Raw genomic sequence first — 23,505 nt, 5'->3', positions numbered from 1 at the left:
GTGGGTTTCAGCTCCTTTGAATAGCAAACTTCGGCGATCGATATTTCAACGTACCTGCTCGTTCCCGGATTTTATTAAAAACAGGTGGCTTTCAACAAGGACTGTGTTCCATTCAGCTTTTGCCCGGAAGACCCCAATTAATGAGTTAATTAATGAGTTTTAGGTAATTAATTAGTCGTCTAGTAGCTCCGTACTCCCTTGGAGAGGATGTCCACCTTGCCGCAAAAACAGCATCTCACCTGTAACTCACCCGCAAAAATGACATCTATGCTGCTCTCTTAAATCTCTCTCTCTGCTGCTTTAAATAAAAAACCTGTAACGAATAAAAAAGAACACCCCGTATTTAGTAGAAACAAGACTGAAATGTAACTCAACATCGTACATCACTTTTTGCTGAAGCTGAAATGCTTGCCTCAATATTGCTAATTAATAATGGATTAATTAATGGAATGGAAGCAAAATCACCAATACTGATTTTACCAAACATTTTTGCGTGTAAAGAGCAGCAAAAATCCGAGGACAGCATTGTTCTGTGTGGTTGCTTCTCACATTTGGTCATCCTATTTAACAGACACAGCCTTTTGTCCAACTGTTACGCATTCAAGCGGTCTCTACACATACCCGCAGCAGATTCACACAAATAAATTTTTAGTTGTAAGTACTGCTTGTAGTACACTAGCCTGAAATGCATGAATCTGCTTTATTGGATTGAGCACAGGATAAGTAGAGGAAGAAGAGGAGAACGAGGAATCAGAAAAGTTCCAATACTGTTACAGGGTGTTTTCCCATTAACATGACGCAGCCGACGGCACTTAACAATTTTCGGGAGATACTACAGTCCATAAATGTAAGCGTAATCACTACCCTGCCCAGAAAGGTCCTGGAAGAGTATTGCGCATCTTCTCAAGTGTCATGAGGATAAGGACTCTCAAGTGCAACGAATTGTTCAGCTAAGCTCAGCGACGACCTTGAATGTAGATGCTTCTCATTCCTGTTCACCGCAGATGCTGAAACCTAGAACCTAGTACTTCAACAGTTGAGAACATAATTTAACCTTCGTGCAGAGCAATCGTGATTCACAACAGAAAGAAGACGGTTGAGAGCATCTAAATTTTAATGAGACGAGACTTTCGTGCAGAAGGCTGCACTTCTTCAGGTCCAACATCAAGTTACAAAATTCCGAAATTTATAAGACATGTTGTAAGGTAGAGAGCGAAGGTTGGTAGAAACATAAAAATAAAAATACAAACATATAAAATTTAAAGGGGGGGTATGACTCCATCAGTTTCAAACAGACTGTAGCATAATACTTGAATGACCACGGTGGCGAGGTCAGTATTTGGCACAAAAGGCATTCATGGGCGACATTCAGGGAAAACAGGGCTCAAGGGTGTGGGAATGAGGACACATAACCCACCTGGTGTTCCATGTGTCCTCATTTCCACACCCTTGAGCCCTGTTTTCCCTGAATGTAACCAGCTCTACTGGTTATCGAATATTTACTTATTTATGTTTATTATTTACTTTGCCACTCTTGCCATGTATTGCAGTGGACCAAAAAGCTGGGCCCCCTACAGTGGCATGGTTCACACAGTGATGACTCTGCATTTGCTCTATGTCATCTACATTCAAAGTAACCATGGATGACACTGAACAATTCTTTGCTCTAAGGGTTCTTGTTCTTCTCCAAACACTCAAGACATATGTGAAATGTCCTCTGGGATCTTTTTGGGTACCATAGTGATTACACTTATGCTGGAGGACTGCAGGATTTCCCAAAAATCAGTGTCATTGGCCATGTCGCCTCAAAGGAAACAAATATACCTACTGTTGAGTTGGATGCTTTTAGTATTAAAAGGACACAATAGAGTGTTCTCTCCTCATCCTCCGCTTCATCTTCCCCCATTTTGCCATCTCTTTTCTTCTCAGGCACTCAGTGGCTAACAGTTATCGGGAGACTCAGACTTTTCTTTACAGCGCAAGCTGTGGCATGCAGCTTGACAGTAAGGCTGAACATTGCAATGTCATCCCTATTTTGACAGAACAAACTCTGTTAACTTGATTAGTCACAGATTTCCTCCACATCTGGAGGTCACAGGTTGTATGTTTGTTAAAACAAATTTGACTGTTCATGTACATACACACCATTGCTTTACAGGCCACTCAAGACATCAGTGAAAGGTGTGGTCTGCCAATGCCTTTGTGCATAAATTAGAGCCATACAGACAACGCATTTCCTTTTCTATTCTTCCCTGTGATAGCTAAGGAAATGACAACAAAGAGGAACTCCAAAGAAAATGCTCATGCAAAACTTGCCGATAAAATCGTAGGAGAATAAAGTACTCTAGAAGATGACATCAACATAACAATAGTGAAAAGTAATACTGCTCTGTAATGAGGTATGAAAAAAAAAAGAAGAAAGAAATGGCTGAATCATTACTGTTCTTGATATCATCTACACATATCACATGTATGCCATCACTGCTGTTTGTTGTTATATTTAATTTCTAACGTGAACAGTGGATGCGAGCGTAGCTCTTCCTCTCGTACGAGTTCTAAAAAATGGTGCTATTTGAACACAGGTGGATACAATTCCACACATCATTGTTAACATTCATGATGAAACCAGAGCAAACACAGACAAGGACAGAGGAAAAAATTATTTGGGCACCATTCTCTTTTTATATTCTCCACACTGAGCACTTGTATGGAGTACTCCTTGCTCCTTGGTCTCTGTTTGTGTTGCGCCAGTTTCATTATGCCGAGCTGAATGTTTTGCTAACGTTTTTAGTTTTGAAGCAGATTATAGCTAAAGAGGTGAACACAGAGGCACAATTTCCACAGCAAATACTTCACAACAGCAGTTTGCATATTTCCACACATCACAATAATTTGCGGTGCAGCCACCACAACTCGCACTGTACTGCAGTGTGGTATGGTCAACATTTGGTCTGCTCTTGCTAGACCAAGGCAAGTTGGGCAATATTCTATGATTCTAACTCACCGTCTTCAAATACAGGAGCACAGATATTATTCCGGGGTTGCTCACCGCATCCACTCATTCAGGGAGAAGGCAGAACACCAACACCGACACCACCCTCGTGCGCACACATAGAGGCCACCGGTGCCCAGCAGTTTGTGTCAGGATCATAGACCTCAACAGTACTCAAGTTGGACACTCCGTCATAACCACCGACCGCAAAGAGGCGGCCACAGTTGGCAACCAGGGCAACGCGGGATCGCATCACGTTCATAGGGGCGATGAACTGCCAACGCTGAGCACCGGGGTCATACACTTCTGCCGTTTGAAGGAACGTTGCTCCATCGTAGCCACCACACACATAGATTTTTCCACCAAGAACTGCTGCACCAAGCCGACAGCGACGTGTCAGCATGGATGGCACTGGGCTCCACTGGCCTGTTTGGGCATCATAATGTTCCACCTGTAAAAACAAATGGGAAAAGATATTACGGGAAAAGTAATTGCTATATGAAAATAAGAAAATAAAATATTTTCTTTAAAGATCAGTATTGGGCATGTAATAAAATCATATGCTGCAGTAAAACGTCTGCAACAAAAAGCACCACCCCGTTGTTCCGATGTGATCAGCACGACAATAATTATAAGCAAAGCCCCTAGCTTTCCGCGAATCCGCGATACTGCAAAATTTTGCGGAATTGGACACGTCTGCGGACACGTCTACTGGACACGCGGAACCTGCTGTTTCCCTCAGAATTGTGTGTTTTTCGCGGAATATTCGATATATCACAGAACTACGCAAGGATTTCAACCAATCTGCGACATTTTCGTGGGTTAAACCAGATCAGTCGCGACTGCAATGTGTAACGCAACTGCTACCGCTGACACTTACATGGCTGAACGTGCCGTGACAAAAGAAAATTTAATGACAGGAACGCCCGGAGAGAAATTGTCAGAGTTGGGTCTAATTTTCTTTGTGTACTGAAAAGTTAGGAAAGGCTGGAAAAGCGTGCAGGATGAGTCGTTAAGCAAACTTGGGATAATGCTGCAACACTTTTTTGCTTGTTTTCTCTTGCACGCGGAATCCTCCGGATATATAAATCCCACTTTGCGGAAATGTTAATTTCTCACCACAGAAAGCTAGCGGCTTTAATTGTAAATCTTCCTACGATCAGCCAATGTACGTTTGCTCCACTTTAGGGCCAAGCCTAGCTACTGTATGTAACTGAAGTAGTAGTGTGTAACTGAAGTTTGGATTGTTGTTAAGTCTCACTTCTCGTTCTTGTTCTCATTCTCGTTCAAACTGAAATTGTTCTCCAATTCAATTTCTCTCATATTCTCACACTTGTAAAGTAGCCTTACGGCTTAGAACATTCAGTGGTGCCTGTTTTCTATTGACAGATTTGCAAGCCCAGAGTGTGTGTGAAGGTATGGGGCGATACCAAAGAGTATGAACTGCACACATGGGACTCAAGCAGAAATATCTCAAGTCATGGCAACAAGAAGGATACACTAGAGCCCTGCACGGGCCGACTTTTCTGGGCCCGACCCAACCCGGGTGCATCGAAAAATGGCCCGGCCCTGACCCGGACCTTCGTGTTTTTATGCTGCCCGGCCCGCGGTGTTGGCGTCTGTCGGCAAGGGGCCGGCCCGGAGCACACAGCCAATGACATGCCCAGCCCGACCCGCGGGCTGGGTCGGGGGCTCATGCAGGGCTCTAGGATACACCACAACATTTCAGAAGCAGTTCTGTGTCGTGCACCTTGGTTTTTCTATAGCCTTAACCAGCTCGCCTATGCATATTCGCTTCAATTGTTGTACGTGAATGATACACAGAGTGGTGAATGACACAGAGCCCCATGTTGTATTGGACAGATGCAAAGACGTTACCTACAGAAAACAAACTGACAAGTGTTCTAATGGTACAGGAAAGGTGTTAAGGGCTGTATGCATCTCAGGATGTGTACTTTAAAATTCTCTGGCATGGCTACAGTACCTCCATAATTGAAACAACCAAGACTGGGGAAAACTGGAAGGGCACAACAAAATCTCAAACACAGGTGAACTTTTATTCAAACATTTATATACTCAAGGAGGAGGGAAGGGGACAGAATGGCTTTCACTTGCACAGCGTATACAAGAGAAAGACTGCTAATAGAGTTCCCAGAACCACAGATTTCCAGTGTGTCCCCAAGTGGCCACCATCCTTGGAAAAGAGACGGACGACCTCAAATGGCTATTTAGGGAGAAAGCGGAAGTCTGGGAACTGTATTAGAAGACCGTCTCTTGTACACACTGGGCAAGTGAAAGCCATTCCTGTCCCCTTCCCTCCTCCTCAAGTATATAAACGATTGAATAAAGCTTCAGCTGTGTTCAAGATTTTATTTTGTCCATCCAGTTTTGCCCAATCTCTGGCATAGGTGCCGACTGCGGGAAAGGGGGCCAAGCCCCCCCGGAACTTTCTCAATGAGGTGCCAGGCCCCCTCCAACAAGTCTACCCAGCTGACATTCAAGATGAACGTTTCGAGGGATATACCTTAAGAACCGCATATTTCATGCGAGTGAACATGAAGATGCTGTAAAAATTTGCATCACGACGTCACAACACAGAATCCCCGGCCCCCTGCCCAAACACTGGATTAAAAAAGGGGTGGGGAGCGTTGTGCCCGGGCCCTCTCCACCTATGATCTCTGTTTGTTTGTTTTTTATTAATGAAGTCCGTAGCCACCTGCTCGCCCGCATTTTTGCCGTTTTATCTACAGCTATACTCACAGATCCAAAGATAGAAAGCCCATCGTGGCCTCCAAGAGCATAAATGTGCCCATCAAAAGCGACCACACCAGCAGCGCTTCGGTGCTTAGACATGCTCGTCACCATGGCCCACCTGAAATGCGGGCGTCTCATGAGCGACCGTAGTATTGGACTAGGACTGAAACATGGGGTAGTTGTTAGCATCTGAGCATTATCATTATGTCGCAACCTGAAGTCAGGGGCAAGAGTCTGTGTCCCTTCTTTGTCCCTGGCTCCGGGTTGTGCTGTAATAAGAACGCTCACCCTAGTATCGGCCCACTTTTAGGCGGGGCTCATTTATTGGCAAAAGGGTGAATAGCGCACAAAAGAACAACGGCTGAGAAATGAAGGCCACACAACAAGGGCTCAAACAGTGCACCAATCCTGAAAACCGTACCCAATGACGACTTACTCGTTTTTCTCCGGATCGTAACATTCGACTGTGTTGAGAGATGACACGCCGTCATACCCACCGCAGACATATAACTTTCCAAAGAGTACAGCAGCACCAACAGCACTATAACAGTGAAAAAGAAAGAAAGCAAATGTGTGTCTCAGAAAAACACATCATGTCGTGAGGAAGTGTGATGAACAATCATCATTTTCAATCTGAGTTGATGTACAGTGCACAGAATCATGTAGATGAATGCTGTCACATGTGCAATGAAATTAGGCACAGAACTTCCGTAGTTCATATTAAATACTGTGTATGTACCATATTTCCCCATATTAGCTGACATTTAGCAAAGCCATTTTATGGCATGCAGTGGCATAGCCAGAAGGGACTTTCAAGGGTTCAGACCCCCTGAAAATCATACATTTGGTAATGCATTGGAAGAGGCAAAGGGAGGATGCAATCCACTGCCATGTGTTTCCCATAGAACCCCTCCCGAAATATTTTTCTGGCTACGCTAATGATGGCATGCTTCCTGTATATGCACAACCTTTAACAGGTTACAGTACTCGGTTACACCCGACATTTACCCCCCCGCTCCCCCAATTCAAATCAGCATGAACAGGGTTTAACACGATATTACCCTGAAATTTGCGGGACCAGGGGGATCCAAAATCCAAAGTGATCACAACTAACACAGAACTTTGGAAATTGTTGTAAATACATAAATATGATCATACAAAGTGTCGAATCAGAGACCCTGCTGCCTGTTAGATGCATGGACTAAATATTGATATTTTGTGTCTACTGGTGTGTCGTGTGTGTTATGCCGAGTAAACGAAAGATTTACACCCGATTCAATCCGAGTCAATTCAGAATTGGGTTGAATCAGGTTCAGTTCAACCAGATTACACCCCAATTATTGAAGCAAAATATAACCCGATATTTACCCCCTGATGTTGCTGAAAAATATGCTAGGTAAAGCTCAAGGGTCTGCAACCCATAAAGTTGTGTCGCTTGAACAACACGACACACCAAAAAATGCAGGGTAATGCAGTACGTTGCCCCCGTTTCATGCTGGACTCTGTTGATTGTACTCTACAAGCCCATAAAAAGCAAGCAATTGACTTCGAATCAAGTACTGAACGGAACAGATATGGAGAATGAACACAGAACATATGGAGTAGGCACTCATTAATTGAAACTCAAAGGGACCACAGATTTTTGTTTGAATTACCACAAATTCGTCTAAATATGTGTAGGGTCTGACTTTTCCGGGTTAAACCTGATTCCGCCTGATTATTCCCTCCCGAATCAGTTTGGGACTAATTCGGGTTAAACCCGATTTCTGCCCGAATCCTAACAACATATCACGTTATTGTGTCGCGTATTATTTGCACTATTTGGTGGCAATTTGCAGGCGTGTCTGATGTAAATAATATTTCAGTGCAACAGTATGCTATGCAAATCACACCTGATGTAACAACATGTAACGATGTCACTATAAATTGCAATGTGTGCATGTTTGACTAATAGTATACACGCATTGACTGCGGGCGGCTTGCTGGACAGAAATAAAAAATAATAACCTGATAACACCCGAATGTATCAGTAGCACCTGATTTCACCAGTCACAGGTTTTAAAATAGCATCCAATCACCCACCCCCAACCAAATCCGGGAAAGGCATTTAACCCGAAAAAGTCAGACCCTAAATATATATTGCATGACAAAAGTATGATTAAAATTATGGTAATTAAGACAAAACAAGGGAAGAGGTATGAATAAGTTGCCATATGATGGCAATATTTCTTCCTCCATTTGAATGAATGGCATGTGGCAACTCCATTGTGGAATACGTCATCCAAGCACACACAAACCTCCGCTTGCAGTTCATAGATGCAACACGGCTCCACAGTCTTGTTTCAGGAGTGAACACTTCAACTGTGCTAAGCCTTTCAGAGCCATTGTAGCCCCCAATGGCGTAGAGCTTGTTGCGTAAAACAGCAACCCCGACTCGGCTTCGGGTCATGGACATTGCTTCAGCCACTTGCCAATAACCTAGCTTCGGGTCGTAAACCTCTACGGTGCTCTGAGAATCCCCTGCAAATGGTGCATTATAACGATTCATAGAAAGCTACACTGCAGAATATGAGACTAACCGTGTATTCACACGAGCGCCATTCCCGAGAATACACCAGCAGAAGCAGAAGATATTTCTTAGCAGACGACAGTGTCATTGATGCCGTCTGCGATATGCGTAGTGCGCCATTCCCAATATCCCAGCACCGTGCGAATGCTCAACGTAAGACGCACCGGAACTTCCGCACCATAAGCACTTTTCCCCTATTCTTCCACTAGAATATTCCTTGGCGATGTTGCTTGTGTGAATACACAGTAATTTGATAGGTTTTTTTCTATTCCATGTTAGCACCGCGAAGCAACAATTTGATATGTGCGAGTATTACATTATATTCCATCGAAGGAGCAGTTAAAGACCGGACCTGTAAAGTAATTAATTACAAGCAACCAAATTACCGTAATTGATTACTTCCATGATCACTTTCGATGTTATGTAATTGTAACTGCAACTTTATTACTTTGTAGGTAATTTGTAATGCACTTCGAGTTACTTTTGGAATTACTTGCACGTGAAATTGCCCTTTTTTGCCATTTTACAGCTGCATTTTTAAAGCGTTCACCAAGTTTCTGTGATGCTTATGCAGCCTTAGTTCAGGCATGTTCATATGTTTCTGCCAAGGACAGGTTTCAAGCTATACTCCACTAGTTCTTTCATTTGTCCTTCCAACTAATATTTCCATATTAGTGTTTCTCAGGGAAGAGAAATAATGTAACAACAAAATACTGAAAGAAATGTAACTTGGGATAACACAATTAGTTTACAGAGTATAACTGTAATTATAATTAAGTTACAGTAATGATTTCATAATTGCAATTCAATTACTTTTATGAGCATGTAGTTATAACTATAATGCAATTATTTCTTTACAGTAATTTCCACAGGCCTGTTGAAGACCTGACTAAAAATTCAAATTTTTGCAGAGTGGCAGAATGGTCAGTTGCTTAATGTGGATGATAATGCTTTGATTATTAGTCTTCTAAGAAAATTTGTCAGGTGGTGTTTGAATCCCATGGCAGCATACTCACCCCTCCTTTTATGTGGGACTTATAGCTAAGACTGTGATGGAAGGTTCTTGGTACAATTCAATGTAGTCTTTGAGCAATCATCCTTGAACTGAGGCACTAATTCTGGCCTTAATTTCATTCATCAGGAATGCTAGTTTTAGTCCTTTATTGAGCAATATATCCACCCTATAGTTCACCTTCACCTTCAAATGATGTGACATTTCATGCACATAATTTGTCATCTTTATCTTTTTCTCCCTTTCCGACAAAGAAGAGAAAAAGAGTTACCACTTTTAGAAAGCATCCTGTAGCATCCTGCTGAAGTAGTTCATGAATCCATCGGAAAGAAAGAGCACTCACCAGCCTTTGTAAGTCCCCCGACAGCGTAAATATGCCCTACAACCTCAGGACAACATCGAGGCCTGGTGCGGAACCCTTGAAGCAATGGTCGGCGCTCAGGCATGAGTAAATAATCACGTGCCTCGTCGAGAAGATCTCTGCAGCGATGGGAGGTGCGAACCATGGGCTCTCTGGCAACACGATCGGCTAGGAACTGCGGACTGAGAAGAGGCAGCCGAACATGGGACAAGAGCTCCGGTAATAGAGGGCCACGATTGTCTAAGTCTTTTTGTACCCATAGCATCACTGCTTCAAATACCTGCGAAGATAAAAATTTGCAGTTTTTGTAAGATCTGTTCATAGAATGTTTGCGGTGTCAAAAATTCTGAATCAATTAGGAAAGCTGTGCTACAGTACAACAGTTTGTGCAAAAAAAAAATCGATTACGAAGATTTAAAGATATGCCCCAAATAGCGCAAAAACATTTCCTTCGCTTAAATCCCCAAATGGTTCTTTATGTCTGCCGCATTGGCAACGTGTTCACTAGGATCCATGACACACCTGCTCCTCCGAGGTTACATAAAGTTGATCCCAACTGATGATCTCTGCTGCTTCATAGAGAGGTAGGGACAGGAACTCCTCAGAGTGTGAGACTTCAAGAAAATGTTTCTGGATAAACTTGTTCGCTGCATCCACCAAAGCAGAACATCCAAGGGTGTCTGCAAAACTTCGTACTCCCAGTACATTGTTTGGGTGAAGCCTGCAATGTGGAATTGGAAAAAAAATAAATAAAACATGGTACAGTTTGAATTTTCACTGTAAAATGTGTCTCACAAAGCATGTTCGCTTCGGTGGGACGGGAAGGACAACGCTGTCAGGCGAGTCCGTGATGCGGCATATCCCACCCAGTTGCAGCAGACATGTTGTATGTCGTGCACCTTTTAATGAGCATGTTCTGTATGTTCTCTAGCAAGAATGGTGACTTACACCCAGCCACAGAACATAATAAAGCTCTACCCGAGAAACGTCATCATGACGTTGGTAGACAGACTGAAACCGAAACAAATCGGAAGGGGAGGGCTGGGTTCCACGAATGGGCACTAGTTCGCTGCCTCCTATTGAAAAAAATGTAGGACTGAAGGTCACGTCCTTTCGGAAACCAACGTAATCCCCTCAAGGTCGTGGCTTTCGGGTGCGACCTTGTTCGCCCCTAGCTTCGAGTATAGTTCAACTCTACCAAACTGGTGGCGCTGTCGAACACTATGACGTCATTTGTTTGCAAACAGGGAGAGGTCTATTGATCCATAGCACATCTGACAGATATCACATTTATAAGTTTAGTCATGCACAAACAAAACAGATACTTACTGACATAAAAGTCAAGAATTCCTCACAGTAAAACAGGTAACAAGCACACAGGTGTCTCTCTCTGTTTTATTTTATTTTATTTATTTTTTTTACGTCTCTCTGCACGGTGGAATCATGTGACCACAGCTATTCTCGCACACAACAATCACACTGGAAACACAAACAAAAAATATTTACCTTCTCATTAAAAATTCTGAACACGCTTCCCTAACTTTCGTCAACTGCAAAAATGACGCTCCAACCAACAATGATTGCACGTTCGATGTTGTTATATTCACCTTGCCGCTGTACGCAAAGTTTATCAACACCTCCAGTGCCCTACGTACAGAAAGTGAATAACATTTAAGTGCACCGGCTACGACTGCCTGTAAGTGATTTCGGTTTCACTGCGCGTACTCACGAAGATTCAATTCCTCGGATGGTGATCTCTTTCTGTTTGCTTTCCATCATGTCGTGAGTGAACATGGCATAAAAATATGGAATTGTCGATGCAAGAACAATGCGGTGAGCCGTGAAAATTTCATCATCAACCTAGAGATGGACAGAGAAGATATTGCAATCGTGCACTGCAAATACAGATGGAACAAAATGGTGAGTTTTGAGTAGAATATCGGCGCTCCTGAGCGAACACACAGTTTATTGTCTTCAGCATATTGTATACCTTAAGTGTGATGTCACATAGCTTTCCCTGTCGTCTTATTTCTTCTATAAGCCCAAAACTTGACGTTGGCAGATCGCTCTGTGAAAATAAATAGCAATCCTCCGTCGCCATATTTGTAAACAAAGCTGGTTCGTGTCCCCATCTGGCGGTTGCCATGCTCGCCACATCCGGTTTTGGTTTGTGTACTTCCGGTGCTGTGTTGTGTTTTTTATCGCATTTCATCGTGCTCTCCCGCTGCATAGCTGCAGTGAAAATGCGAAGGTTCGGGGGAGCTACTCCCTGAGCGAAGTCGGAAAAGATTCGCCATGTTGCTGCAATGTTTTGAACTTCATCAGAGACCTCATCTAGCAGTTAACGTTTCTATACAACGCAGCTCATGATTCGTGTTTAGCCAAGTGTAATAGCCGGCTTGGAGGGGGCGTCTTTTTGCCGTGATGCGAGCGGGTCTGTATAAGAAACTTCCCTCGGACGTGCATAGTCCTTGCGAGAAGGAGTCCGTCGACACCTTTACGGTGAGCAAAGGTTACTCCATGTTTCTTTAGTATTACCTGTCAAGTACTTGTAAAAGTACGCATCTGTTGCCAGGCAATGAACAAACTAACTGTGTATGACTTGTGAATCGCACAGCAACCTTACTGTGGCAACAACTCCTTAAAATAGGTGCGATCGATGCATCAAGTCGTTCGTCCGCTTCTGTATCTAATTAATAAGTGATTGCCTGTGTGTGGTTTCGGAGGCTAAACACTTAATGTCTCACTGCGATGCGTAAAAAGGGCTCACTTATATTGAAATGCTCTCAACTTTATGTAACTGTGACATACGGCCACACACGGCACTCGGTGGCTCTACACGTGGCTCTGTTGGTGATAGCAGCTCGCGATTGTAATTTTCGTCTTTTTCGTAATAAATTGGTTACTCCGAAGGCACGATTGCTCAGCTGCTGTGCTGTTTATTCGTGCCTTTGGAGGGGATTTTCCCGAAAAATTGCATTATGACCGAGGCCCTGCGTCGTCCTTTCTCCGAGGCGTCGTTCCGTAAGCGGAATAGAGTATCGACTGCATGGTCTGAGGGTTGTTCGCAAAGTATTGGTGAATCGCTCGAAATCAATCACGATGTAAGTACAGCGTATCACGGAGCTCAACTGAGTTAAGTTAGTGTGTCGGGTCGATAGCACTGTTTCAGGCCACCGAATCAATAACCTGCACGTCGGCGGATGCTTTTTGTAGACTCCACTGGCGCTTTATAGGTTATTCGCTGCCGGTGTGCTCTACTTCATCGACGCAAAGTTCATGGTATTCAATTTGACGTCACCGCTGCATGAAACTGTTATTTCGGCCTAGCAGCAGCGCGGGTACAAGTGGTCTGGGTTTTCGAGGCGGTTAGATCGTGTGCAGAGCCCACTAAAAGGACCGGTCCGGGTTTGTCCCAAATTGTTTCGATTCTATTTTCTTAAAGAGTTAGGACACGCTAACAGACATCAGGAGGGTGGGAGGTGTATACAGTTGAAGACAGGTTCATCCCTGATTGCAGCTCCTGGGGCTGCTGCTTAGGATGTCACGTATTGAATGGGCTCAAAGTAACCTGAACAGCCATTGCTGTGGCATCTTTTAATCATTTCTAGCTCGCCTATTTCCTGTTTGCTCACTGTAGAGAAGCATGTCACGCTACAGTGAAAAGCAGGGCAACACAGCACCTTGCGTTTGTTGACCAAGTGCAATGGTGTTTTTAAGTACTATAACTGTGTATTCGTTTGTGCAGACATGTAGTGAAAGGAAAAGTAAAAAGCTGCTGACGGGAGTTAAGTTCTGCTGCATCTTATGTTGAGCATTCGCATGGTGCCAAGATATTGGGAGTTGGAGCGGGAGTATAGCAGACGGCACCATTGGTCATGTTGTCTGCAATGGAATATCTTGTGACTGATCTGCAGGATATTCCATGCCGTTAGCAGAGCGCGAAAAGGCATGATGCTCATAGCAGACAACACCTGTGGTCCTGTCGTCTGCGAACGAATATCTTGTGACTCAGCGACAGGATTTTCCCTGGGGTTCGAAGAGCACGGAAAGACATCACGCACATCCTGCAGCTTAGTCACAAGATCTTCCGTAGCAGACGACAGAACCTATGACATCGCCTGCTATGGGAGTCATGCCTTTTAGTGCTCTTCTAACCGCGCGGAATATCCTTCAGCTCAGTCAGAAGATATTCTGTAGCGGACGACAGCAGCAGTGGTGTTGTTTGCTATACTCCCGCTCCAACTCCCAATACCATGGCATCGTACAAATGTTCAACATAAGACAAGGCAGAACTTCAATCCCATCAGCAGATATTTATTTATTTATTTATTTTCCTTTTCCTTCGACTACAATACAGTACGGAGATGTCCTTCGTGTGATTACACAGTTATATTGCTTAAAAACACCATGGATTAATCAGATGGCACTTGGATTAAAATGGGCGGGAAAACCTGTAGTTGTTTCGCATATCGCAAGGCTTCTGCCATGGTGCACCAATCTAACCAACTGCTTCGTCATCCGTTAACCAGCAGCTACCGCTGTTTTGCCTGTCACAAGGCTTCTGCCATGGCGCACCAATCTAACCCACGGCTCGCCGTCTGTTAACCAGCATACGCACGACTCCCGCTTGGCCTCATTCCCATGACGACGGACGGCGAAGCCATTTGTTAGATCGGTGCGCCATGGCAGAAACCTTGCGGCAGGCGAAATAACAGTGGCTACACTCCTGTCTAAGCCTCGTTCAGCCGTTGGTTAGATTGGTGCATCATGGCAGAAGCCTTGCGACACGTGAAACAACGGTAAAACTGCGCCATCTCTTAGGCGAGAGCAGAGGCTTGGGAAATGCCTGCCCTCCACGTCCTCCTATTGGCCGGCGTCCAGGAGACAGAGCCTCCCTCGCTCTTGGTCAGCAAATGCAAGGATAGTCGTAGTGGTGACCTGTTACTAGAACCCGGAGGTTGGGGACGAAACATCGACACAACACGACAAGATCTCAAGGCACATTTCAATGTTTAAAGACACAACCAGAAAACATTTAGCTGTGTTTTGAGACCTTGTCGTGTCGTGTCTGCATTTATTCCCAGTCTCAGGGTTCTAGTAATGGATGGCATTTCTCCAGTGGGATTATTTTGTGTCAAATGTTTCACACATGGAGACATACTTTAGGTTATTGCTATTCACTTAAATGTGTGTATTACGGGAGGGAGAAGCATTCAGGTGCAGCCCTTCTAGGGACTAGAAAAAAAGTTTCTGCAGTAGCTGCTTCGCAGGCATTTATGAACTCCTGCACTCTGTTTCATTGGAAAGAGGCCAGACCAAGCAAGATGTGTGTTTACCTTGATGTCCAGAGGTGATAATTAAAGCCCATAAAAACTTAAAATGAGGAACTGGGCTTGTTGGTATTCCGACGTTGTACTAAAAGTGCTATAAACCACAGAGATGAGGATAATTAAAGGTTAGGAGGTTGGGTGGACTTTAGTGAAATGTACAATTTGATACATTTATGCCCTGAGGTGTGGTCCAGGTACACAGCTCAATTGCCAAAATGACTGATTATATTGGATGAAGAACTAAAACGCTCATCTTACAGTCCTGAGTATGGTGAGGTATTTCCAAAAATGAAAAGCAATCAAAATGCGTTCAGCATGATTTTATGCAGTAATAATAGTGAGTAAAATTTATTAATTTGCTGCGGTTCAATCGGTGAAATGGATTGCGATATTTGCGAGGCTTTCCTTATATTTCTTTATTAGCATTTATTAACCTTTGCAAAAAGGGGGCAAAACCATGTCAAGGCGCAGGCACGTTGCATTTTATGAAGTTCAGTTAGAAGAATCAAAACATTAAACACTCCATCAAAACACCGCAGACACCTGCCAACATTGTTGCGAACATTGTAGTCACTCTTAATACATCATGGGGATACTTAATGTCATCTTTATGGGCCACCATGACATTCAAGATAGAACAGTGAAATTTCGAATATATGTGATCTTTCGAGGGCAGCTGTGATTTAACCTCAAGTGTCGTGTGGTGGCAACTTTTGGATGTTCCCATGTGTCGTGCATTGGCACATATTGGCCGAGCGTGGATGAGCCGATGCATGGATTTTGTTTGTATGCCACAGTGCAGATTTAACCAGAGGCTACTGTTAACTTTTCTCTTTTCTTTTTTTTTTTATGGCCCATTGCTGATGCCTTTTGATCAACTGCCATTATTTAAATAACTTAATTTTATTGTTTAATTTAACTGCCTTTAATTTTGGCAGAGATGTGACAAATACAAGGACCAAAAGGTTCTTTTTGATTATTTGCTACTGTGTGAAAGACTTGAACTAAAACCAGTAATAGTGTGTACATCTTTGTGAGAACTGATAAGTAGGCTGTACCAGCGGCATGGCCGAGTGGGTAAGAGCATCCGCACGTTGGTGGTAGCCAGGGTCGTGCTGAGGACTGGGAGGTGGTGGGTTTGAATCCTACCACCAGTTGTGCTGTCTGTGGTTTTCCTTGGTTTTTCCGACAGACTTAACAGACGAATGTCGGCACAGTTCCCCTTGAAGTCGGAACCAGGATGCATACTAACACCCTGTCCCCCTGCTGTCCTCTCTCCATCTGTCCACATATGTACGCTGCTCATAGCCACAGTTGTTTTGTGGCACTAAAATGAATTTAAAAAGGTGGGCTGTTGTTAGGGCCTTGTGCAATTCATAGGCAAGTCCGAAGGATGCTGCCATATTTACGCGAATGTCAGGTGGTCCATAAGTGTCGTTCGTCTGACTGATGCCTAACATTGGCATGCATGATTAGGGGTGAGGAGGGTGTTGACAGGGTGTTCCGATCACGAGTGTCGGCGTCGCGCGTTTCTTGACAAATTTATTTATGTGCATATAGCAATCTCTAGAATGAGCTAACGGTATTTACAATGAACTCCCATGCCAGTCTGTGCCATGATGCAGTACAACTTGCATGCTTATACCAATGATGATGTTGCAGGCACGATGCACCATTAGCAGGTACTGTCAAGGTGTCCCGTTACTGGATCAATGCCAGCAGTGCCTGCATACTTGCATAGCGCCACTATTTTTCTGATAACTCAGAATGCTCAAATTGAGGCCGCAAACTTAAGCGACGAAAATACGCAAGGTCGCTTTTCTCTGCAAACAGTTCAACCAGTTGTGTACTAGTTGTGCGTCTGACTTCTTTGCATCCTCTGCCTTTTGTCCTGACAGACTTCTTAGTTTATAACTCTTCCGTTATTGTTCCACACAGTGTGTGTTCTTGTGGTCTGTCTGTGGTTTTACTGTTTGTCAAGACCTACGCACCTCCGTCACTCACAGGTGCAATGGTGAAAGGCTGTGAAATCCAGCTCCTGTTGCACCTGCTTTTACCAAGAGCTGAGCGGCCATAGCAGTGTACGTGTGCGGACGTATGTTTTTCCTTCACTGCACACATATTTACGAAAGCCGCTTTTGTTTTGGATCCGTTCCTGGTTCTGCCCATTCCAACCTCATCATCTTCCCTCACCCTTCCCGGCGGGTGGGTGCAACATACATGCAGGAATTTCCTGTCTATGGGATGTGGGAATCTAGTCATTTATAGCCTCTACAGTAAAATATTTTGGAAACATCCACTCTAGTAAAATGAAAGTTACAGACCATGGGTGCTTACTGTGCAAAACACCACAGCGTGAGAGCATGACAGATTGTACGTGTCAGTATGGAGTGCATTATTTAGAGAATGCGAGAGCTTTTGGTTAAATTTTTGCAAAAGCAACTGATCTGTCGTTCCTAAATTATTTGACACGTGAAAATTGGGTAACTTTTTCACAACTTGGCTTTATACTACTACCTTGTTTTTCCTCATTGGATTTGATATTTGTTGCGGTAGGGGAGCTCAGGTACATGTCATAATCTTGTTTCACATTGTCCCATCCAAGCCAAAAATAAAACATGCAGTAGCCCAGCCTTTAGAATATGCAGTAGCATGACTGCTAGTACATTAATGTCACAATAGGTGCATTGTTATATGTTGTCGAATCCCATTGTTCTGCCATGGATGAAGGAATGTGCTTGTTGGCTTTTACATTCATGACATTGATCAGGTTAATCGATATGAACATTGCCATGATGTAGGAAAACCAAGAGGCACGGACACAAAAAGGGGACAACACACATTTCCGGAATCTTTGGAAATAGCCAGCAGAGGGAATGTGATAAGCAGTGCTTCTTCCTTCTTCTTGCTCCTCTCCTGCGGTTTTTGGCAACATGAGTTGGTTGGCCTTAATAAATCTCTTTGCTGTGTGCGAGTGTCTGTGTGTGTGTTGCTCCTTTTTTTTGTCCGTGCCTCTCAGTTTTCCTACATCATGATGAAGTACCAGCTTGCCTGCACCCTTACTCTACTCTCATTTGAGCATTGCCTTCCATAAGAAGCTTGCTGTACTTTTGCTTGTCTCCCTTCTTGCGGCATTAATTTCTTGTATGCAGATATTTCCAACTTGTTGAACTACTTGGGCATGCTGCCGTCTGCCCCCTTCTCACTTTCTGTGTGTCGCATCCCTAATTTGCTGTCGACTACATTTTAATGGCATTCCATTCTTATCTCAGATGCAAAGGTTAACTGTGCATGAAATCCTGGCAGCAGAAACAGTTTCCTAGTCATTTTATCAAAGGCCAGGTTGCTTCCTCTTCTGTCTTCTTTCCATCTGCTGCTTTATATTCTAGGTATTTCGAGCCTAATGTATATTTTTTTATCAGCTGAAGTTTCTGTGGCCTGCAGCAGTGTTGTGCATTGAATGGCTCGCATTGCGAAACAGTTGGGAAAGGTGAAAACCCTTACATGTTCTGCCTGGCAGCTGCTACAGATGGCATACTTAGCTGTTTGCATTCGCAGTCTACATTAGCAGACACAATAACACAGTAACACACTATCATGCAAGGACGAGACGACAGAGGGTATTGAACGTGGCAGACACGTGTGTGTGTGTGACAGTCTTGTAAGAAGCTTTCGGGAAGGGCATGTGCACCAGCGTTCGACACTTGGAAGGGGTAATTCAGTTCACTCTGTTTGGTAGTCTTCTAAACTTGAATGTAGCTAATTAGAGGAAAGGGTGAAGATGGAGCTGTGAGCAAAGAGTGGCGGTGTCTCTTGTGGATCAACTCGGGTGTCCGGGTCAGGTATGGAGTCGTGGGGCCTGGGCCTAAGAATGCGGCCCGTGCTGTGCTATAGCCAGGGGTTCTTGCAAAACATTTAAAGGCACAGCTGGTCTCTAGGAAGCCAGTGGTTCCACCTCCTGCTCTGCTTCCATCTCCTCTGCTCCATCTTTTCTGCAAGTCTTCGGATGGTCTTTGTAATAGAGCAAGTGTGTAAAGTCATACTGCAGTCCACAATCCTCTTCCCTGGGGAGAAGTCCAGATCCCCAACTAGTACCTAGAGTGAGGCTACACTAAACACACAAACAACTTTGTTACAGCTGACGTAGTGGTGGAGGATTTAGTTACGTAACTTCTGATCCCCATGAACTGTAATAACCTACTTGCCATGGTGAAGGCATTGCTCATCAAATTTAGGGAACAGCAGGGAAACCAGAAGGCTTGGCAGTGTAATACCTGCACATCATTGTAACCACTGACTTCAAGGGCCTGTGTTATCGTAGGTAGCTCCCCTATGGTAAGGAATGTCTATTCCTTTCTTTCTTTTTCTTTTGCTACACATACATATTCAATGGGTTTCAAGAGACGTGCTGAAATTTTCATAAATCCATATTGCGTTTTTCATTCAAAAACTGTACTGCATGTAGCACTTATTTGTGAACAGTCAGTGATAACCGTAATGAGGTTATAAAATGAGTTTAACTAATAAAAAATACTGAGTGAAACCACTCACATTAGAAATCTATAAACCAAAGCCCCGATGTCACTGATCTGCATAAATGGATAGCCGAGTGGGCTTGTTTAGCACACTAAAAAATGCCAAATCCCTATCTGTCCTGCCAAATTTTGGCAGGACAGATGGCACGACTGGTTTGTGCCCCTTGACCTCTGTGTTGAGTCCGTCTCAATACACTAGCAACCGCTCCGCAATGCGTGATGCAGGAGTGTATTATTTTCCAAAAATTTTTTTTTCTTTTCTATGTTTATTTTTTGCACTTAATTAGGAGAGAGTGTTAGTAGTCGTGAGAGTGAGCGTGTCTTCTAAGGTGCCGTTCCTGCCACACCCGATCAGTGGATGAGCTTCTTACGCACACTGCCGTTTGCTCTGGTAGGTACGGTATTCTCATAGTGACGCTATCAGCTGTCTACAAACACACACTATTATCCGAAATTCTGACAATGAATGACAGGTATGAGATGTGTTAACAGAAAGAATGAGAAGCTGCATTATCTAAGCTGTTCCTGTCTGCTGTCTAAGCTGTCCCTGTCTGCTGTGCGGGAGAACTTCCAGACGACGACATCTGCATAACAATCACCTGGCGATGTGAACATCTGGAAGTTGGGATATTCCTTGCCATAATCACAAGGCAGCTTTCGATCATGTCCCGCCTGACGGTCTGTGTTCTCTTGTTCACTTTGAGGAGGAGGGATAACATGATTCACAGGAAAGGAAAATCCTAGACGCTGGACAACTTCCACGTAGACCTGGGAAATGGCCAAAATGGCCTCAAAATGCCCCTCGTGTTGAGTAGAATCAGCTATGTAATGGAATCTCCACACAAAAGGAGAAGTAAGCCCAGTCAACCAGCCATCAGGGTATCACTTTTCCTGCTGAGCTCTCGGTCACTGGAAACCCCAGAAGCGAATTTTTTGAATAAATTTGAAAACCTAGAACCCTACTTATGGTGCATATATGAGCTTACTGCTGCGCTTTCCATTTTTGCATATTAGAGACCTCAGATAGCTTTGCCCTACAACTGTCTTGTTCAAACCACTGACATATTTTTGTTAATTGTTGTGTAGTATGGGACCCATTCGCAACTCATAATATAGGAAAATTGAAGCTGTTCGTGCATGGGCACTCAGGTTTATATTTAATTGATATAGGCCAAACACACATGGAAATTACCTATACTCTAGGGCGGAGGTTAATACCTTGCAATTAAGGAGGAGGATGCATCGAATAAGGTTGCTATACTCATGTGTAAATCATGGTGTAATAAGTAATGTCGAATTATATTCTCAATCATTCCAACAACGAATGCTCCGTAACGCTAATTCAAGACATCTAAGGAAGTTCAGTGCCAGAATAGACGCTTTCAAGTACTCTTTTTCTTTTCTTTTTTTTCACGCTTTATATTGGAATGGAACGCACTGCCAGATGGCGTTGTCACTGCACCTTTGATTTACGCATTTTCTAATTGTTTAAAGGGAATGTACAATGTCCGCTTAACACTACTTGAATGTTGTGTATCGTGCGTAAAGTGCTGTATTTATTGTATACTTGTGTCCCACTCCTCCATGGCCTTCACGAGGAGACTGTGATAGTGTTAAATAAAAAATTAGTTATTGACATAAATTTTGTAAACTCATTAAGGCTAGTGCTGGCTGTTCAGATTACATTGGGTGTAGGTTTGGAAGGAAAAATGCAAGCTGGATTTTCGAAAATTTAGCCGGTTTCTCAAGACACTCCCTGTTATAGCTGGTTGATTCTTCCACACCTCGCACCCTAATTTACTTTTGTTGGCACTCGCAACTCCCTTCTATCTTCGCTACAAGCTGTTCTTACCTACAGCCTTCATGCAACTTTCTTTGGATTGGGCAGATACCCTGTGTTCGTATGGAATCGAGCTTTCTTCACTGGCAGGGTTATTTATCATCGTTGCCCCATCCCTATTGCCATTAACACCTTGCAGTTCCGATACGTGCTTCGTCATGTCTTGATCGAAACCAGAGACTCTTTATGAGTTCTCTCCTCTTAAACTCTCATATACTTCATTACACCTCAGTGTTGCTAATGCAGTCTTAACTGTGTACATCGCACTGCCACTTTAGACACGCATGCAGTGTCTGAATAAGACACGTGATGTATTATGAGAAATAAATAATAATGGGAGCCTGCTTCTTCCATCTCCTCTGCAGCCAACTCTTAATTCCCGGGTAACCATCTCTAGTTTTATTTTGCTAGTGTGGCTACAAGTAATGGCATGATAGATGCTTCGTTCTTCTGGAGTCGTGGCACAAAGGACAGAGGTAGAGAGGTAGAAACATGCTCCGGTTCGCTATCAACAAAAATGTATTTACAAAACGAAATTGCGGAAGGGGACGGCACTATCTCTGTCCCTTTTGTGTTTGTAGCCCCAGAAGAACTAAACATGAATCAGCACCAACAAGTGCATATCGCTGCAGTAATGACACGATGTCAGCTGGAGCTGTACATTGTCTTTTTACCTAGGACAATTGTGGCGGGGGTGGACGTGGCCTGGACGAGGACGAGGGGGAGGGCATGTTGTGGGGGGGACTATCAACCGAAGAGGCCGCCCAGCGCTCCTATGAGGACGTAGGGGAGCGCCTTGGCACAGACATCCGCAGAGGCTTAAGCTGGAGGGAGGCACGACGACGCCTGTTAGCTCTTGGACCCAACGAGTTTGAGGTGCGGCAAGAGGACCCGCTTTGGAAAAAGTATTTTGAGCAAGTGAGTTCAATTGTTCGCTGCCATTCTTTTGAGCCAAGAGCATTTATGGCTAGAGCTCTGCACGGGTGCAGTTATAACCACGGATCCGCCCGGTACAGCGTGACCTCCTGGTTTGCGGATAGAAATATAACATTTTGAAATCCGCTCGGGTAAAGTGTGGATGACACTGCATGCCTTTGCAGTGCGTGTGGATATCCGCGTTTAGCTCACAGATAAGCCTCAGTGTGTCTGCCGATGTCCACTAGGTAGAGCCACAGTTAAAAGCATGCAGTGAACCCCAAAATGATGTCGACGTGTCATCCGTTGCATTGCAGTGCTTTAACCTGCTATTTTTGAAGTTGGACAACTGTGGATAACAATGTTCCTGAGCGGTTTGTATGCTGAAAACTGAAAACGATTTCTTTTTTCTTTTTATGAGGTTTTCATCGTGCAGATTTTTTTCCTACAAACGCGACGACGGCAGATATCCTGTTGGTACGACTAGACCACACCCGATTGAAAGTGGTGGTTAGTTAGATAAAACTGGCTTACAGTAGCCCCAACTCTAATGTTTACACATCCAAGTTTTCTTGGAATCTGCTGTACAGATTCAGTCAGCAGCTCTACAGGCAATAGATGGGGGGAGCTTTGCAGAGCTTCAGGTTCTGTTATATTGCCCAGCAGATTTTGAGATAATACCTGGAAGAATGTCCTCAAGGTATTACGACGGCTTCATGCGCATTAAAGGTGGCTTTATAGATCTCAGCATTGTGCAACCATCTCTTCCACTGGAGGAGCAGTATATTGTGTAACTAAGTACGAGCAGAGTAGTGGCACAACTCTCTGAACTGCAGTGCCCTCAAAAGTTGTTTTCGGAAAGCTTATGGCATACGTGTCTGACAACAGCTTTTACTAGGCTAAGTAAGAGACAAACGGGGCCGGTTGGTACCTGATAACAAAGACAATGCAGAAACATGGAGACGGACAGGGAACGTGTAACATTGTTTACTAGACTGCTTGTCACTATGGATAAAGCTTGTAGAGCTCAGAAAAAATTAGAACTGAAGACACACATGTTGTTGGACCAACATTGCAACCATCATTTACAGCTTCCCTCCTGAAAGCTACAGATACCACTCTCATTTACGGTGGCCTGGGGTTTTGTATTGTCCAGTCGTTATGTTTATACTTACCCTTATTCTTCAGAGAAGA

General features: G+C 43.9%; 2 protein-coding genes across 5 annotated transcripts in view; one reads left to right on the top strand and one right to left on the bottom strand.

Moving 5' to 3' along the window:
* Positions 1–2,482: 2,482 nt before the first annotated feature.
* On the bottom strand, positions 2,483–11,829 carry LOC135378302 (kelch-like protein 18). 2 transcript variants are annotated; one of them, XM_064611298.1, is made up of 9 exons: positions 11,679–11,829; positions 11,418–11,548; positions 11,195–11,335; positions 10,211–10,409; positions 9,671–9,968; positions 8,044–8,266; positions 6,183–6,287; positions 5,753–5,864; positions 2,483–3,443 (listed from the first exon to the last, which is right to left on the bottom strand). In XM_064611298.1, exons 1-9 carry the CDS (start codon positions 11,787–11,789, stop codon positions 3,063–3,065), a joined length of 1,701 nt encoding a protein of 566 aa, XP_064467368.1. In that variant the 5' UTR covers positions 11,790–11,829; the 3' UTR covers positions 2,483–3,062. The 2 variants fall into 2 exon arrangements, with proteins under 2 accessions (XP_064467368.1, XP_064467369.1); XM_064611299.1 differs by having other exon boundaries at positions 11,418–11,583; positions 11,679–11,769.
* Positions 11,540–23,505, top strand: part of LOC135378301 (calcium-transporting ATPase type 2C member 1-like) — a 36,093-nt gene continuing 24,127 nt past the window's right edge. Inside the window, exons 1-2 of one of the 3 annotated variants that reach the window (XM_064611297.1) lie at positions 11,540–11,608; positions 22,075–22,314. In XM_064611297.1, the coding sequence (XP_064467367.1) occupies positions 11,555–11,608; positions 22,075–22,314 (294 nt within the window). In that variant the 5' untranslated portion in view covers positions 11,540–11,554. Of the gene's footprint in view, positions 11,609–11,854; positions 12,191–12,587; positions 12,793–22,074; positions 22,315–23,505 lie in introns of those variants that run through there. The other 2 variants (XM_064611296.1, XM_064611295.1) reach the window with 2 other exon arrangements.

This window comes from Ornithodoros turicata, chromosome 1 (assembly GCF_037126465.1).
Source record: "Ornithodoros turicata isolate Travis chromosome 1, ASM3712646v1, whole genome shotgun sequence".
Lineage (NCBI taxonomy): Eukaryota > Metazoa > Arthropoda > Arachnida > Ixodida > Argasidae > Ornithodoros > Ornithodoros turicata.
This window is presented reverse-complemented; position numbering and strand designations above follow the sequence as displayed.

Coding starts and splice junctions, on each gene's coding strand:
- LOC135378302 (XM_064611298.1), bottom strand. CDS start 11,789: ATGGCGACGGAGGATTGCTATTTATTTTCACAGAGCGATCTGCCAACG. Junction 11,549..11,678: donor TATGTGACATCACACTTAAG/GTATACAATATG, acceptor GTCCATCTCTAG/GTTGATGATGAAATTTTCAC. Junction 10,410..11,194: donor TCAGAATTTTTAATGAGAAG/GTAAATATTTTT, acceptor TCCACATTGCAG/GCTTCACCCAAACAATGTAC.